The following is a 17,636-nucleotide window of genomic DNA, read 5'->3' on the forward strand; positions in this document are numbered from 1 at the left end:
CCTCAGCAGAGGAGGAGGAGGAGGAGGAGGAGGAGGGCAGGAGCGGCAGGGAGGGGAACCGGGGGCTGGGCTACCCCTGCCTGCACAGGCAGCGCTGGGTCTCCCCAGCAAATGCCGGGAGGCCGGTGGTAGCGTTACCCTCAGCAGAGCCACGGCAGGGAGAGATGTCACCGTGCAAACCTCACCCCCCCCGGCCCAGGGACAGTCAGCATCTGACGCATGGGGAGGGCCTGGGGGGGCTTCGCTCAATAGGGGCAGTTTGGGTTATACAACCCCAAACTGGCCTCTGGCAGAGGAGCCTGTGTTCAAGCCCTTTGCAAGGCCAGGGAGGCAGAGGGCTGGTAATGTTGGCTTGTAACTATAAAAAAGCATTACCGAATGCAGATAAGCATCATCCCGCTCTGCCAACACAGCACATGCGGTGTCGTCACACCACAGCCACCCAGCCGGTGCCGCGGTGCCCACCGAGGCTCCTCGCATCCCACATCGCACACCTGACCAAGGCGCCGTGCCCCATTTTTTCCCTCCTATTAGCACATGCCTCCCCATTTAGTCTGCGTTTACCCATGGTGGAAGCTTGTTTGGAAACACAGGCAGGTCACAGTTTCTCTAGGGCCGTGTGTGGAGCCTTTTTGTCCTGGGTGGCTTCTGCGGCTCCTCCCCCCGGGCAGGAGCTGCCAGGTTCGGGCCTGTGTTTGCTTTCCTTTCGCAAGCTTTCAGCGCCTGGCCAACCCTCCCTCCTCACCCGTCACGGTGGCAGGCCTCCCGAAAGCGAAACCCCGAGCGCTGTATGTAATCAGCAGGTTGGATCTAGGGCAACTGGAAATCAGCTGGAGCGGGAGGTGGGGAGATGCTGTACCTGCGCACGCCAGGTTACAGCTCCCGAAGCTGGCAGGGTGGCCGGGTGCTGCCAGCCCGTGGTTACAAAGCCATGTGGGGCCCAGTCCCAGCACCAGCACCCTCAACGCTGGCTCATCCCCTCCACTCCACATCGACTCCCCACGAGGGGTGAGTCTACAGTAAGGGGCAAGGGGCCATCTTGACCCCACACCTTGCAGACCTGGAGCCAGACCCACGGCAGAGCTTACTGTTGAGCAGGTTGTGGTGAAGTTGCTGAGCATTGTCTAGGGACAAGGATCAGCCCTGGTTGAGGTGTCACCACCACCTGGACCTTTCAGGGTTGGTAACAGTGTCAGGGGCAGGGTGCTCCTGTAGGGACCCTGGCTAACATGCCACTCCCAAGGCCTCTGACTGCCAGGGTCCAGCCTCCTAAAAATGCTGTGAGTGGAAAGGAGAGTAGTGGAGGTTTGAATCCCCCAGTTCTCACGCATTGATGGGTCTCAGCCGAGGAGGGACCCATCTGGGTGCTTCTGCAGACAGGGTGGCTCCCATCACCTTCATGCACACTCACCAAGCACCCACCATCCCCTCACCTGGCACAAGATGCCAGGACCCGTTCCCTGTCCCCACTCCCAGGGACCCCAGGAGACCTGAAAGAGACATCACCCACCTTCTCCAGCGCTCTCTATCCTCCCTCCCTCACCTCCTGTATGCTCCAGTGGCTAATTACTGTCTCCTTCTGTCCTCGGGCAAAACTCCAGCATCCCCTCCACACCTCGCGGTGCCTCACCTCGCTGCCCACCCTGCGGAAGTGGGATGCCCACGCACTGGCAGCCGGGCTCACCCACAGCCATGCCTGGACAGTCCTGGAGTGCTGCGCAGGCAGCAGGAGGGCAGGCTGAAGCAGCAGGCACTGCCCGCGAGGCAGGGATGCTTTTGGCCAGCCTGTCTTACCCAGGGATGGGGGGTTTGCGTGCTGCGAGGTGGCCGGTCCCCCACATCCTCTCCAAACCCCATCCCCTACCTTAGCAGAGGCGCAGCTGGAGGCTGCGGGGCCGGTTATGGGGAGAACTGGTCCATGAGCGCTGGGGAAGAGAGTGCCAGGGCTGAGATAGGGCTGCCCAAGGCTCCCTCCCTCTCCAGGGCGCTGTGCACGTCCCGTCCCGTAGCAATACTCCCTGCCCGCGCGGGCAGCACAGGCAGGCGCCCTCCCACGTGGCTGCAAGCCGAACCCAGTACAAACTGGAGCTGTGTTAGCTTCTGGCCTTGCAGTGGGGTAATTAGTGCGTGAGCAAAGAGCGAGCAGAGCCTGGCGCGTTCAGCACTGCATATTTACAGGCCCAAGCTTGCAAGGCTTTAATTAATTAACGCGACTCATCGGCAGCTGGAAACAGATCTATTTTCAGAGCCTTCGCCTGCTCTGCTGCCCCCATGAGATTAACTGAAGGAATTTAGGGCCCCGCAAGGTTGAAGGCCAGGGCCTTGCTCTTATTTGCATGGCTTTCCCAAGAGCCAGAGTGGGATGCAGGCAGCAGCAGGCAGGAGCCAAACCAGACCTGACCCTCTCCCACACCTGCGTCCCTCTGCCCTGCAAAGGGGTGCTGCTGAGCCAGGAGATCTTGCTTGTGCTCCAACCTCAACCCAGAGCCAGCAAAACACTGGAAGGGGAATTTCCTGCTGGAGCAGTCCTGCAGCCCCCGTCCCAGCCCAGGGGACAACTTGGAGCAGGGGGCCCTTCAGGTCATGCCACGGCACCTTGGGAAACCGCCCTTCCCACAGCCATGCAAGGAGATTTTATCCCTAATGCTCTCTACCCGTTAATCCAAACAGCCTTTAGGAAAAGGAGATGCTTTAGTGCCCTGATCACCAGCCCAGAGTCTGGTAACTGTTTAATTTCTTCTTCTTATCACTTTAACACCGTGTCCCACAGAGAGTAGGCTTGTCCCATGTCACAACCCCGTCCACACCAGGAGCAGCTGCCCATCACAGCACAGCCACACCACTCTGGCACATGGCAAAGCCAGGTGGATGCCCACGATGCCCACGCTCAGCCGGCGTGTTTGGGTTCACCCATCTCTGTCAGATAACCCTACCCACAGCAGTGGGTAGAAATGCCCACAGCCAGCTCCTTTTGCCTCTTCAATGCCCAAGGAGTCAGGGAGAAGCTGTGGCAGCTCTCATGTTTCACTTGGCACCGCACCCCTGTCCCAGTCGGCATCCCAGGTGACGCAAGGAATTATAACAGGGCCACAGCACCGTGAAATATTGATAGGATTAGCGCGGATCAGCTCTCCCAGCACACATGCTGCACTCACCCCGAGCCCAGGAGCCGCTGACCTGCATGCACTCAGGTTGCAGCTCAGCACCCGCGTCGGCAGCGCTGCCAGGTGCTCCCTGCTGGATCCACATCCAGAGACATTTCTCCAGCCACCGCCAGCCTGCAGCCTTCCTACAGGGACATGGGGGACCCCATCGCAGCACAAGAAGACATACATTAAGCTGCTTAATGCACGATACCACTGTGCCTCAGGCGCTGCTGGGTATGAAGCATTGTCTGGTTTGGTGGTAGCTCAGCTCCCACTGCCACCCTGGGCCCTAGGGGACCACCACCCTGCCTGTCACCCTGAAACATGCCAGCCCCCAGGCTCCATCCCCTCCAGTCCCCTTTCCCCTTCTCAAGTTCATCCTGCATGGCTGGGACCACAGGGGATGCCCCATGCACAGGGGTGTCCTGGGTGACTGGCAGGAGACCCCTGCCCCCAGTGCTGGGAATCAGATTTGGCCAGGAAGAGGGTTTCATTGTGGATCACAGCAGCATAAATACAAACAATTTAGCAGGATTGAATAACAGCCAGCATGAAATTGGAAATACGCTGGCAGGGGTGCACGCCATGGCAGCAGCATGTCACAAAGCCCCCAGCTTTGGGGTTGCAGTGTCTATCAAACCCAAGGATCTGCAGACTTTGGTAGGAAACTCCTTCCCAGAGCAGATCTGGCTCCTCCCCGGCCGTGCCTGCAGCCTGCCTTTTCCCTCGCCCCAAGCAAGAAAAGCAAGATAAAACCCCAGCATCTGGGATTTGGTTTGCCAGCCTCTACAGTCCTAGGGGCAGCAGGCAGCTGGACCGTTTCAAGCTGCTCTCCAGACTGGTTTGAAAGCCAGCTGGGAGTTACAAAATCACAACACTCCAGCAGCTGGGGATTTATGAAACCCACAAAAGAGTTGTGAAACTCATGCTAAAGCTGTGCCAGCCCGCACTGTGCTGAGAGGCATGTTATAACGCCAAAACTACCAGCGGAAAATTGGGTACCTTTCCCTTTCGACATGAGAAAGCAACAATGAGCAAACTAGCTTTTTCTCCAGGCCCCTCCATCCCTCAACTACTCTGCAAGATCGACATCACTGCTTTGCCTCCTTCCATGGAAGAAAAGCCCAGCGGGGAGCACACCAGCCCCACACCACAGGATCGGTCTCACTGCTCCAGCATCCGTCATCTCGGTGGTCTCCTCTGCCCACCCCAGGGCCAGCCTGCCCAGGCTCCCGGCCAGCAGCGCTGTGTGAAGCAGAAGAGCAGAAAAGACCCACGGGCAATGCCTGGAACCTGGCAGCAGCACTCGGGGCTTGCCAGCCACTGAGTGAACACTCACTAGACTTGGCTTTGTTTCCTGAGAGCATCATGGACTCGTCAAGCCAAGCGTGATGCTCCGCAGATTAGCCCCAGGAAAAAAAAATATTCCAGCGGGCACAGAGCATGAAAGGCTCGGCAGCCTCTTCCCTTCGAGTCATTGAGCAGACTTTCCAAACCACTGTTTCTTCAGGCTGAGAGCCAACAAGGAAAATTACAATTGCAGAAGAATTTGTCTGAGAAAGTTATAGCAAGTTGGAAAAAGGCAGGGGCAGACCAGAAGGCAGCGGATCAGCCAGCCATGCTGCAGCCGCTCCAGCCCAGGGCTGTTTTGGGTAGGGATCCGACTTTTCCCTCCAGCTCAGTACAGCAGCGGAGTTGCTGCCCTGACTTCCCACAAGATCAGATGCTGGATTTCTCCCCTGTAAGTGTTCGGCAGTGGAAATTGGGATGTTTTGCCCAAGGCCATTTGTTGATGAAGGCTGCCAGGTGCCGGCAGCCCCAGCCGCAGAGCCCAGCGTGGTGCCAGGGAGGATTTTCTCAGGGGAGAAGCAGCTGAGTCACAGCAGCCTCCGATCTGTTCCCACAAGCCCGGCTGCGAGAGACGCGCGGGAGTTCACGGACAGGCGCTTGCATGGGGAGCCGGCGGGGCTTGGTTTGCTCGTCTGCAAACCTCTCTGAGCCGGTGGAAAGCATCTCCCTGGCTCGGGATCTGTCAGCAGCGCACCTGCGGGGAAGGGCTGGCGAGACTGCGGGAGGGCAGGCTCCTGACCTGCCTTTCAACCGGGCAGGGCTGTTTTGGGATGCTCCTGCAGCACAGGGGCCAAATGCCAGCAGCCACTGGGAATCCCATGGGAGAGGCAAGAGTGGCATTTCAGGGTCTCGTCCCAGCTCTGGGGCAGGAGCAGGGCCAAGGTAGCTGCAGGCGGGGAAGGGGCAGAGCCACAGCTCCAGCCCCAGAAGTGGCTAGCTCAGCTGGACTCCAGCAACCCATCTGCCCATCATCCCAGCTGCTCCCAGTAAAAGTGGGCAGGGTCCAACCTGGCCGGGGAGCACAGCGGGTTCAGTCTCTGTTTCTCCAGCTGGGGCACAGGCCCCTGTGTTTTCACCTGCGTGGTAGGTCGTGTCCCTGCCACACACTGCCAAGAGCAGTAACATGTGTTTGTGGGGTTGCACAGGGACTGGGGCAACATGGGTGGCTTTTAAGAGCTGCTCTTTTGGGTGAGCTAACCCACACCCTGCAGAGCTAAAGCCAGGAGGGTGTAATGGCTCCTGGCACCCACCCTTTGGGCCAAGCCACCAGCCAGGATCCACACCCCCATGGCTTCACCTTTTGGCCATCTGATCCCTCTGCCCAAGCGACCTCTCCCCAGCCCTGCTTGCTCCAGCCCAAAGCTCAGCTGAACCACGGGCAGTCTGCCTCTCCATCCCAGGCACTGAACCCCAATGCTGCCATCGCTGCCACCGAAGAAGAAACAACCCGAGCAGCGCAGTAAATAACCCCCTGCACACAGGCGGAGCGCTGGCAAGCAGAGCTGGGCGCATCTATCACACTCACGGTTTTTCTTCAGCTCTGACACTTTGATAGGGACGAGGGGGTGGGGGAAGGAGAGGAGCTTCCAAAATTTATGAGCTTGAATTTAAAAATACATCTCCTAGAAGCGCTGCAAAACCCAGAGATGGCGATGGTGAGTGGCTTAAAAGCTGCCTTCAGGAACGAACGCAAAAGCTGTGCCTGCCTCAGAAAGAGGGATTTGGGAAACCTGTGTGGCTGATGTTGCAAACTGTGTCCCTATTGGGATCGTTTTGCAAGTCACAGCTCCCCATGCCATGCATTACAAGTGAAATGAAAGGTAGGGGTAACAAATGACTGGTTAAAATCCTTCCAGCCCTATGGTAACATCAACCTCAGCACAGATAGGATTTGGACTGTCACCTTCAGTCTCCCAGTTTCTCTACATCCCTGACCTCCCGCTGCTCCACACACAGTCAGCTTTCCAGCCCCATTTGGAAACAGATCCCCTTATGCAAAGAAAAGGGCTTGTAGTTGTAAATTTAGCTGAAAACATGTCTACCATAGGGAATCACATATCAAATAATAAAGCCAAACGAATGTCATGAAAAACAACCACAGCATCAGAGTCCTTGGTCTTTATAGATGGACTGTCCCCCAGCAGGGTACCACAGAATGAACAGCTGAAAAACGTTACCCAGTCATTAAAAACATCTAAAAGTAATTTAGCCTGAGTGACAATGATGCTCAAAGCAAGTTATTTGTCTGCTGAGATAAAATGAGCTATTTCAAGCTTGCCTTTTGTTGTCATTTTCTTTTAAAGTCGGAAAAGACCAAAAAACGCTGAGCCGACAGCCTTGCCGGCAGAGCCCAGGCACTGCGGCAGCGGCACGGGAAGCACCACCGTGAGCTGCCCTGATCCCCCCTGCCATCGCGCTCCCAACTCCCCGGTTGCAATGGACAGGGAAGAAGGTTGGAATGGACTGGGAAGACAGTCCCTGGGGCCACCGCTGCATCTCTGCTGAGTTACAGTGCCATTTAGGGTGATGGTTTTGCCATGGAAACATCTCCCTCCTAACAACAGATCTATCAGCACGTGTCCCAAAAGCAGCCTGGCATTCATTACATGGTAATTTTTGCTTCCCTGTGAGGGAGGCCAGAGACTTACCCTTTCCATGCTTCTCTTTGTGTTGTGTTTTTTTTTTTTTTAAAAAAAAACCCCAAACTTCTGAGTTAACCCATCAAAAGCATGGCCTGAGCCCAAGGTTCCTCTAAAATCTCCTCATAAGCAGATTTTTGGTGAGCTCTTTAGGTACACAGAGCATTTCAAATGCCCAGTATTAAATACTTAGGGTGAAACATAACTCTTCTAAGTATAGCCAACCTTGCTCTGAAGCTCCAGGTCAGTGAAATTTCTCTGCAGCATTCAGGAACTGATCTTCTTGCTGGTTCCTTCTCCCTGTACTGTTCAACTGACTTAATGTATTCCAAAACTTGATTTTTGTTTTTTTTCTTCCCCCTACATAATCAGATTTTGGGAAGCTGCGGTGAGATGCTTACAAGCAGTTTTTGTCCTCAGGTGTTTTCCGAGCAGGCTGCATCCATCACGTTCTGGTGCTTTAGCACATCCCTGTACAAATGGTACGTTCAAGAGTCAGCTGAATTCCTTTGATTCATGTTCCTCCATATCCATATAGCTAATTTACCTTTATTAAAAAAAAAAAAAAAACAAACAACAAAAAGAAGAAGAGGGAGCTATTAAGAAGGACAGTGTCAAGGCCAGCAGAGTGAGTGCTGGAGGGCTGGGTTAATGAGCTGCGCGGTCGCTGCCGTCCAAGTGCCCAGGCTGGCTGGAGCCAGGAGCTGCTGTCCCAGCAGGGCTGACTCAGTCCTTCATCGGGCAGAAACAGGCTGCAGCCTCCTGCACCCCTCTTTCGGGTACTTCCCTACACGCCAGGGTCTGTGGTTAACCCCACTTGCTCCAGCCTCCTCCGCTGGTGTTTTCCCAGGGGGGGTTCCTGCGTGCGTTGGGCTTGGGCCAACCCCCCCCCACCCAGCCCCAGCTGTATCCCTGTGCTTCAGGGAGAAGGTGAAACAGGAATACGGATAAATCAATCTGCCCTCGCATATAACACGAAGGCCGCCCCGCTTGCCTCCCGCAGCCGGACAAGCATGCTGCCTCCCCCTCTGCCTGCGCCAGCAATGTCACCGAGCTGCTCCCTCGCAAGGACACTTCCAAGGCGAGGGAGCAGGGATTTGCAAGACACCCGTCATGATCGTTTATTCTTGTCATTTCTGACCCTCGGGGTAAGAAGAACATCAGAGCACTGCAGGCACGAAACAACAAGCTTTGTAGGTCATATCAGCGTGTAAAGTACCATTAGGAACCACAGCACGACGCATGAATAATACTCCCTTTATTCCACCGTATACCTCAACGCCCTTTAAATAAATGCAAATGGTTATTTATGGATGGGTTTATATGAGATGCCTGCTCAGGGACACAGGGCTAAAACGGAGCTGGAGCAGTAAGTTTGCTCTCTCCCCTATATACAAGTCAGAGCAACCACAGTGCTGATAGTCTTAGGGATAGTCCAAGGGATCCCAGGCAAAAGACGACCAGAGAGATCACTGTAAATCTTTATTGCACAGATTTATGCTCTATCCATTAAACGAGAGCCGCAAAACACACGTCCTTCCATGCCACCCTCCTCTCTGCAAAGGACAGCAGGGCAGGAGAAACTTTGGACTCCAAGCCTGGAAAGGGACCTTCAAGAACCGATCGCATCATTTCTGAAAAGTCAGGAACAGTCAACCTCGACTGCTTTCCTTAAATCCTTTCAGCAAATAATGACCTCGATTGCCAAAAATTATCTGATAATGCAAAGGCAGTGAGAGATGTGCAGTGAGTCATCATCTCCCAGGCACACTGAACTCCCTTTTGTCTTTGCAGTGACAGAAGCCATGCTCCCAGCTGGAGTGGGGTGAGGTTGCCCCCAAGAGGCAAATCTGACACAGCAACTAGAAAGGGGAAATGCTGAATTCTGTTCTGAAGGTACCACGCAGGATTATTTTTAAAAAAATCTCATATGCTCTTATTTTTACTTCTCCTCAGCTGAAAACATCTACAGGTGAGGTGGGAGGGGAGAGGAAGGAGGTCAGCTTTGGCATGTGATTGGTTGGGTGTCACATTGTGTTCTGCTGGAGCTCCTGAACCACACAACTTGTTTTCCTAGTCTCGCTTGCAGTGTCATTAGAAAGATCAAAAAAAGTCACTGGTGTCTCTTCAGCCACAGGAGACATTTGATCCCATACACCTCACTAGGCTTCTTTAGAGCAAGAGCTGGTGGCACCTTCAACTGCAACTTCTGTTGCAGGAGCAGAAGGAGACACGCAACTGTGGACACAACAGTTTGGAAACCGTGAGATGACATGACACGAAATCCCTCAGCCATTCACATAAAGCATACAGGCAGCCCACCACACTGGACCAAAATGCTAGCATCTTGCAGGGGGTACAGGAGCAGGATGGACGCCCTGGGGTATCTCCCCAGCACACGCTTCACCCTCCAGAGATCAGCAGCCTGAAGCTTTCTCAGCCAGGGATGGCCGGTTTGACTTCATAGATCCTGATGGATTTTTCTGCCACAAAACCTTTGAACCTCCAAGCTTTTAGCATCCACAACATCCTGAGGCAAGCAGATCCCCAGCTCCTGTCTGCCTTTGTTTGCTTTGAGCTTTCCTGCTAATAAAAGAACTACGGAGTCTGAAACCAAATTACAGAGCACCATTGAATAACTTCTCTCTATTTAACATTTTTTTAGGTCATTTGATTGTTGAGCTCTCTATTTTACTTTCCAACATTACAGCTATTTCCGAGATGGAGAGACGCAGCTGACTTAAGGCCACTGCAATTTATTCCTGTTCTCTACAGACACATGCAGATTCCCTCCCAAAGGGCTAAACCTGTGATATAACCTAGAATTTAACCATTCCTGGAGCTGCTTTTCAAGAGGACACAGTTTAAATACCTCAGTTGAGATGTACCCGGGGTACTCACTGCTCCTGCGCCGAGCTCCTCGTGGGTCCCCCTGTCCCACTCAGCTGGAGAAAATCCCCGCATCCCCAGCACTGAACCCCTGCCGCAGCACCCCAGCTCACTGTCAGCTCCAAACTGGAAACATCATCTCCAAAATGACTGTCGCGCTGGCTCCTGCCAGACTCTTAATTACGAGGAAGGCTGACACAGTTTCTCAGCAAACGGCATTCACGTACTGCGGGGAAAAACAGAATGAGGGCAAGAGGAAAAATGGGCTAATAAGAGAAAATCAACTGGAGGGAAAAACACGTTGTGCTGTGCAAACCTTACCATAACAATGCTGGAGCCCAAAATACTGAAAAAAAGTAGGTTAGTACACAGGGGAGTCAGGCAGCGCTCCACAAACGTGGAGGAGAGTCGATATGCAGTGCAGCACCTCAGCATCCTCACCTGCCAGGCCTCTCCCCACAGCTTGGGTTAGGGCAAAGGGGACAGGTTCGGCTTCCAGCACACACATCAATGTGTCTGAGAGCCTAAACGATGCTGTCTGAAGAGCCCATGGCCACCCTGCAGGATTTACACTGCCTTTATAAAAGCCTGCAGTGTGAATAAAGCACAAAACTTAATGCCTAGCCATCCTCTCCCCACCGCTGAGCCTGACAGCTATAAGCTATTACTTTTATTCCAACCACAGCCTGGTGGTCAGCCCGGAGAAGAAAGGGACCCCCTGCTCCTGCCTGCACTCCAAGAGCCAGGACTTTCATCTCCAAGCAGGCTTTGAATGAAGTGAGCCCGAGACTGAGAGACTAAACCATGGAGCCTGCAAGCTGAGCCAGCTCACAGCACTCGCTACTTGGGTGAAGGATGGGCCTGGTAGCACAAAAGCATTAAAAAAAAAAATTATTTACCCTTTCTGGTTTTCTCTGCAGGAGCAAAGGAGCATTGCTTGTCCAGCTTCAGGCAGCTGCAGCAGTGAGTGCAAACCCAAAGGGAAGCACTGCGAGAAGGGTGTGAAAATAGCCCTGTATCCTGTTGCTTGGAGTCCTCCCCTACACACCATGTGGGCCAAACCCGCCCTGAAGAGCTTTAGGTCTCCCCCCAGTCTGATGGCAAAGACGCCCTGATGACAATGAAGGGAACAATTCGAGTTGCCATCCCCTCCCCTATGACCTCCCTATAGGCAACTGGGAGGCAGCAGGGAAGTAGAAGGAGGTGAAACATCAGCAGCAGCTCACCACAGAGACGGGAGGCATTCAAAAAGTACAACAGATCTGAAAAGTCACCTAAAAATACATCTTAACCAGCAACCTGCAAGTATGGGGACCAGCTTCAGCATCCGCACCAAAATATCAAGATGGAAAGATGTGAATGTTTTTCTTCTCTCACCACCCAGCCCTACTTTTGATACCAGATCAAATATTCCCTTTCAAATTCCTTACTGCAAAGGCAAAGCAGCGCTGGCTGAAAAAAGCAGCAGTCAGGCAAAACTAAAAGCACCTCTGCAAGGAGAAGCCCTTCAAGGAATTTACTTTCTCTAGGGTCCTCCCCATCAGCAGTCCACACTGTGCGCCAGCACTGAAAGCCCTTTTCAACACTAAATAAGAAGGGCTCCCACCAGTAAAGCTGGCAAAACATCCACAAGGCAAAACATCTAGGTATTTCACTGCCCAGGGGGAAGATAGGAAAATAGCAATTTGAACATCATTGAGAGTGTTCTGATAACTTAAACCACAAGGAATGACCTAAATTCACTAATGATGGTCTGACCTCTCTGGGCAGCTCCATCAGAGCTCCAAGGGAGGACCCCACAGCAGCTGCCTAGGCTCCTACAAGCCTCTTCTCTGCCCCACACCAGCCAGTCCTGAGAGCCTTTTATCTTTTTCAGGATGCAGAAACAAGCATGATCAGTGCCAACAGCTGCCCCATTGGCACAGCGGGGTGTTTCCCACTGGGGAACCTTGGGCAAGAACAAATTTCAAGAGCTTATAGGCCCAAGGAATGAGCCCCCAGAATTAGGAGGGTCATCTCCAACAGCACCCTTTCTGATTTGCCCCCTCCGGTGGAATAACAAGCCACACAAACACTAGAAGCCAGTGGAAGAAAAACAAAAAAACAAAACAGAAACCCAAGCCAGGGACACTATGCTATACACACAGTTCTCCCGGGAAAGAAAAACAAACATACAAGATCAGTGTTAATACTGTGGGGTTTGAAGTGTTCCTGCTAGTGACAGGGTCAGCAGAAGAATCCTTTTTGTGACTCAACTACCTAGAAGTACTTGCTTCAGTCTCCAAGAGACAGCGTAGTCTCTCTCACAAGCCCATGTGCCTGGAGTCCACCCCTGGACTAGGCCATGTCCGAGACCCAGAGCTGGCTGCTAGGCAGTGCTAAGCTTTCATGGAGACGCACCTGGCATGTCTGTGCTCTGAAAATTACCACTGCAGTATCCATCCCTCATTGTTAAAAAAAGGTCTTTTTCCACACTGAAATGCTACCTCTAAAATCCTATCACATAGCAATCTCACCAGCTGCTCCGCCAATAATAACGGCACACTTCGTGTGTTTGTGCCAGCCATCTGCTTTTCCCAAAGATATTCTCAACTCAACTATGAGCTTTGGGGACTTCAGAGAGTTCCTGCAGCCACTGCATCAATGGAGCATACATGTCCTACTGACCTTCAGCCAGACCTACCTGCAAGTCATTAATCACTTCTGAAATCCCCATCCATTACCAAGTTCCACAACAGGAACAGTGAGACTATGAGATGCAGAAATAGTTTTGCTGGCAGGTTTCTTCAACTTAAAGCCAGAAGGTTTTTTTCAAGCCATACAGAGGCTTGTCAGAAAATTTAAAAAAAAAAACAAAACAAATCAGGCAAAGAGCCACAAATACATATTTTATAGTCAACCTTTAATGTTTTGTCTGTGACTACTGCAATAAAGTGCACCTAATTTCACATGAAATGAGATAACATGGCTCTTAATACAACCATCATAATATCAAAAGATAAACGTCAGTGCAAAATGCTTATCTGAAGACAACCAAAGCAGTTAAGACATTTACTGTGCAAACAGCCTTTTCCAACACATGTAACTTCTGGCTGGGGGCCAGTAAATGAGTCAGCAAAACACAACGGCAGCAGGTTTGCTATTTCAATTCCAGGAGTCCTGAAGCAGTGCTCCGCTCAGCAGTCCTTGTAAAGACTCTGCAGCAATGCTTTGGGATCATCTCTGTAAGGATACTAATGAGCTCCAATTCAACCTACGCCCAGGCTTAAGCAACTGGGGAATTACTACTCAGCTATAAAACAGATGGAAGAAAGTCCAGACAAAGCAGGAGGGGGAGAGGGAAAATGCAGGAATGTATACACAGACATTAGGCATGAAAACACAGGACTGGCTGAGCTAAGAACGATTTCAAGACTTTTTCCATTTATAGTAAGCTAATCAGCTGTGAACCCAAGAATGACAATGTGTACTGTAAGGCCAAAATAGGATCCGCAGCCATTTTTTTGTGAAACAGAGCTGAGGCATGCCCATTCTGTCCAGGGACATTTAATTAGAAAAGCATGTCTGGTTTTATTTTTTTATTGTTCTGTTAAAGAAAAGTAAATATCAAAGTGGCTATTTCATCTGGAAAAAAACCTCAGCAGTTTCAATGTGCTGTGAACTGCAGTACAAAAGCTGTTCATCTAAACCCCTCTCCTTTCCTTCTCCAAAATATACAGGACAGCAACTTCAACTTTACATGGTAAGAAAATATATACACATCACATACAGTAAACATTCTGCATTTTTTTTTAAAAACTTTATACAACATTAGTGAGAAAAAAATATAAACATTAATAAAATTACATACAATATATTCAATAGAGTGAGCAACTGCTACCAGAGGGAAGGCTGATACACTATCAAAGACAAGCAGAGCAAAGGATGGCGTTGCCATACATATATAACACCATGTAATTTTTTTTTTTAGCCTAAAGCAGTTCTATTTCCAGACAAAGATACCCTTTGAGGTAGATTCTTCCAATTCTTAAATAACATGTTGAGATTAAAAAAAAAGGATTTTCTTCCCCCTCCCCCCGAACAATGCCACTAGCACAACTTTTGTTTGAACAAAGATAAGCTGATTATCCTGTGAAGGGCACAGAGTCACTGCAGTCTTAGGCTAATTCTCTAACACTTGAAATGAAAGACAAAACATTTAACACAAATTTGCAAATAAAATACCTTCCCTATAAGACATGTGTCCACTCTATAGCAGTTCCTTTATATGTAATATACATACTTAAATTTGAAGGTGGGGTGGGGTTTTTTTGAGACTTATTTTACATTCTCATCTTGGAAAGTTGTAGGGAATTTATCATACAAGACAGGGTAATCTACAAAAATTAAAAGGAAATAGTATTATAAAATGCACATGTTGATATTATTAAAAATCTCACTTGTTACAGGAATCCCAGTTGGTGTTTCTACCTTAACCTCCTCTTCATATACACACACACATCCTACAGACAAACCACAGTGTAAGATTTAAGCGATGGCATTTGCACAGAGAGCACAAAAGGAGATCACATCTTCCTTTGATTATTTCACAAACAGCTCCTGGAGCTTTGTGTACATATTGTGTGCGCAGCAAGATTTCACAGAAAGGAATTCAGACCTCATATGGCTTTCACAGTTTTTACATAGGTGGGCCAAATGTTCATCTCCTCAAATCTCCGCTGAGCTGAGATTTTAGGATTAGCACTTTCTCCATTTAGAGAAAGTGCTGAAGCCAGATAACACAGGTGTTTGTTTCTTAAAGAGCAGTACAATACTACTGGTGTAATAAGATCTCATCTATAACTTGGGTCTTACAGAAACACTTTCTGTGCAGTCACATTCGCTGCATAAATAAATTAACACCTGAAAACAAGTTAAAATTAATACATCATTGCAATAACAAATTCCATTTTGTTATTTGATAAAACACAACCACAGAGCAAAGAAACATCCACTTAACCTGTTTGGGCACAACCATTCTTAACTTCTGTTTTGACCCTCGAGTGAAGATGAGGGCTGTCATTTGTTCACATGCAACTTTTAGATTTTGTATTTTTTAGAGACACCGGATGGTCATACCAATTCTGCTTCGCAAATTAACATGTGCAGGCAATTCTGTTATTCAGTCCAGTTCTGAACCACTTCCTCACCTGCTCACAACAGGGGAGGTCTAACACTGTGTCTGAACTCACGTTCTGTGTCACAGGGCAGCTCTTTCCCAGCCATCCTAAAACAATACTTGCAGGTGTGTGCTGGCAAGAAAACACACAGACGGTTTTCAAATATGTCTTACGATTAACAATGGAAATGAGAAAACTTCCCTCAGCTTTCAATTCAGACAGAGCTATAGAAATAGCTGGGCTTTTTTATTTTATCCACTTCAATTTTTCAGAAGTAATGTATTTGTAGTAAAAGCAATATTAATCAAATTAGATCATTGTGTTTATTTGCCTGAATCAAGCTCATGTTCTAACTCAGGTGACTGATTTCTTCTGTTCCAACCAAGGTGAAGCTCCATTCATTCTACATCTTCCTTTGTATCAGAGTTTTTCTGTTAACTTTCCCTGAACTAGGCAAGACTTCAAGAATCTGGCTCCCAGAAGTCATGTAGTATTCCCTAAAGAGTAAAACCAAAATAGTAAACAAGTCAGACAACCACTGATAGAAGAGGAGAGTAGGCAAATGTCTAGCTTGAGATCACCACAATGTGTTACAAGTCCCTAGAATTTTATTCTGAAACACTTGCCAGTTTCCCCATATGTGAGTCAACCCCAAACATCTCTGAAAAAACAACTCTGATAGAGCTGCATCATTATCAACTTTCATCAATTGCTGAGTAGCTTCTGCAGCCATGTGTTACTGTCTAATTCCCTTCACCCTCTACAAAAAAAAAAAAAAAAAAAAAAAAAAAAATCACACACACTACAAACGATGTCTTTTTTGCATATTGCTGGGAGCAATTAATAGTCTTTACAGACAAATGCTTGATTACAGAATTTTAAATTGAAATAAATACCAAGCATATATGTATAATTTAAGTTTTATGCGATACACTACATTACTGGAAAGCTGAGCTTTTCTAAAACAGGTAGCTTTATATTCCAAGGCAGGACTCAAACAGTTGGTCCTATCACATTACAAAAGAAACCTTACAACTCTAGACTGGAAGAAACAGCTCCGAACTCTGGATAGCAGTAGAAATTACCCACCTATTCCACCAAGGCCAGCTAGCTATCATGAAGGCAAATATGAATGAGACATTATTTACTACTGCATTTTCAAAGCATGAAAGGCTTTTCCTAATCATTGCATGAAAAGGGGGAGGAGTTATCAAGAGCCATTAAACATATGTGGATAGAGCCTTGGACTCAAGTAGTCTCGAAGTCACACACTGCCAGACCACAGCAGGAAGTGCATCACTACATTCCTGTTCCAACGTCCTTTTTGAAGCATCTAATAACTATAATCAGAGACAGGTCCTGTGACTTGACTCAGTACTAGCATTTTAGTGTATTATACAAGCCATTTACAAAAGCATTACTTTCAAGGATAAAGATAAATCTTGGTTTTGTTGAAGGCAGCAAAGTAAGAATTTTAACTAAAATCTATTCTAATACATCTAAGTGTATTCCACAGCCATGCCATTTATGAAGAAAAAAAATCTCTTTGAAAGAATATGCTATTTTCAAATGCTAAAAAATGAGTTAAATGCACCCTGCGACATGAAAAGAGAGAAAAGTTTCATTACAGTACCTGAGTAAGCTGAGTGGTTTGTATCATATCTTGCCATTTGCCATATATTCTAGCAACTAAATCTTTCACCTGCAAATTCAGATTGATTAGTTTAGCCATTTATGTTAAAAAAAGCCAGAATTATAGCCCCTGTCTCTCCCCCTGCACCAAACCCATAAAACCCCAGATAACCCAACACCCAAGGTTTACAAGGAGAACAATTTTACAGCTGGCACTAAGTATCACCACCACCTTGACTCCAACCAGATCCCTGTAATTTCGGACTCTGAATTCATGTACTCCACACAAACATATTACAGGCACATGACTCCCCATGTTAAGTGTTTGGAATCAGCATGCAAGCCTCTGGCCTCCAAACACCCACCCACCTCATCCTTCGGGTCAGTTCAGTTTGTTACACAAGTCTGTACCTAGAAGAGGTGCCTGCAACTGCAATCCCAGAAGCCAACTATGCAGCACTGTCTGGTTCAGAAATTAATTCCTTATATATAAAACTGTGCTTTTTCACAACCAATCACAAGCTGGTGTTTAATCCAAGCCATTCAGAACTGAGATTTGCTTCATATGCTTTGTTAAAACCCAGCATAGTGGCATCCTCTGGAAGTTACTGTACCATTACACAAATAGATGGGGAAAAACAAAGTAAGATTTTCCCCTCTCAGTGCAAGGGCTATAGAAACAAAAGTGAAAGCAACTTGAGATACAAGAATTCAAGGCAAGACTTGTGAAAAAGGTCCATGCTCTACTAATCTGGCTGAATAAAAAAGAAAAATCTTCTTCAGAGGTAAGGGTGCACACAACTACAATTGTGTGACCTAAA

At 48.9% G+C, this 17,636-nt stretch overlaps 1 protein-coding gene across 3 annotated transcripts in view; it reads right to left on the reverse strand.

Annotated features, from left to right (window-relative positions):
* Positions 1-12,905: 12,905 nt before the first annotated feature.
* The window catches only part of SLF2 (SMC5/6 complex localization factor 2), a 31,900-nt gene continuing 27,169 nt past the window's right edge, over positions 12,906-17,636 (reverse strand). For 2 of the 3 annotated variants that reach the window (XM_074831158.1, XM_074831159.1), the window contains exons 19-20: positions 16,817-16,885; positions 12,906-15,680 (exon numbers count right to left, since the gene is read on the reverse strand). In XM_074831158.1, the coding sequence (XP_074687259.1) occupies positions 15,645-15,680; positions 16,817-16,885 (105 nt within the window). In that variant the 3' untranslated portion in view covers positions 12,906-15,644. Of the gene's footprint in view, positions 15,681-16,816; positions 16,886-17,636 lie in introns of those variants that run through there. The other variant, XR_012624017.1, reaches the window with a different exon arrangement.

Source organism: Strix aluco, chromosome 7, assembly GCF_031877795.1.
Source record: "Strix aluco isolate bStrAlu1 chromosome 7, bStrAlu1.hap1, whole genome shotgun sequence".
NCBI lineage: Eukaryota > Metazoa > Chordata > Aves > Strigiformes > Strigidae > Strix > Strix aluco.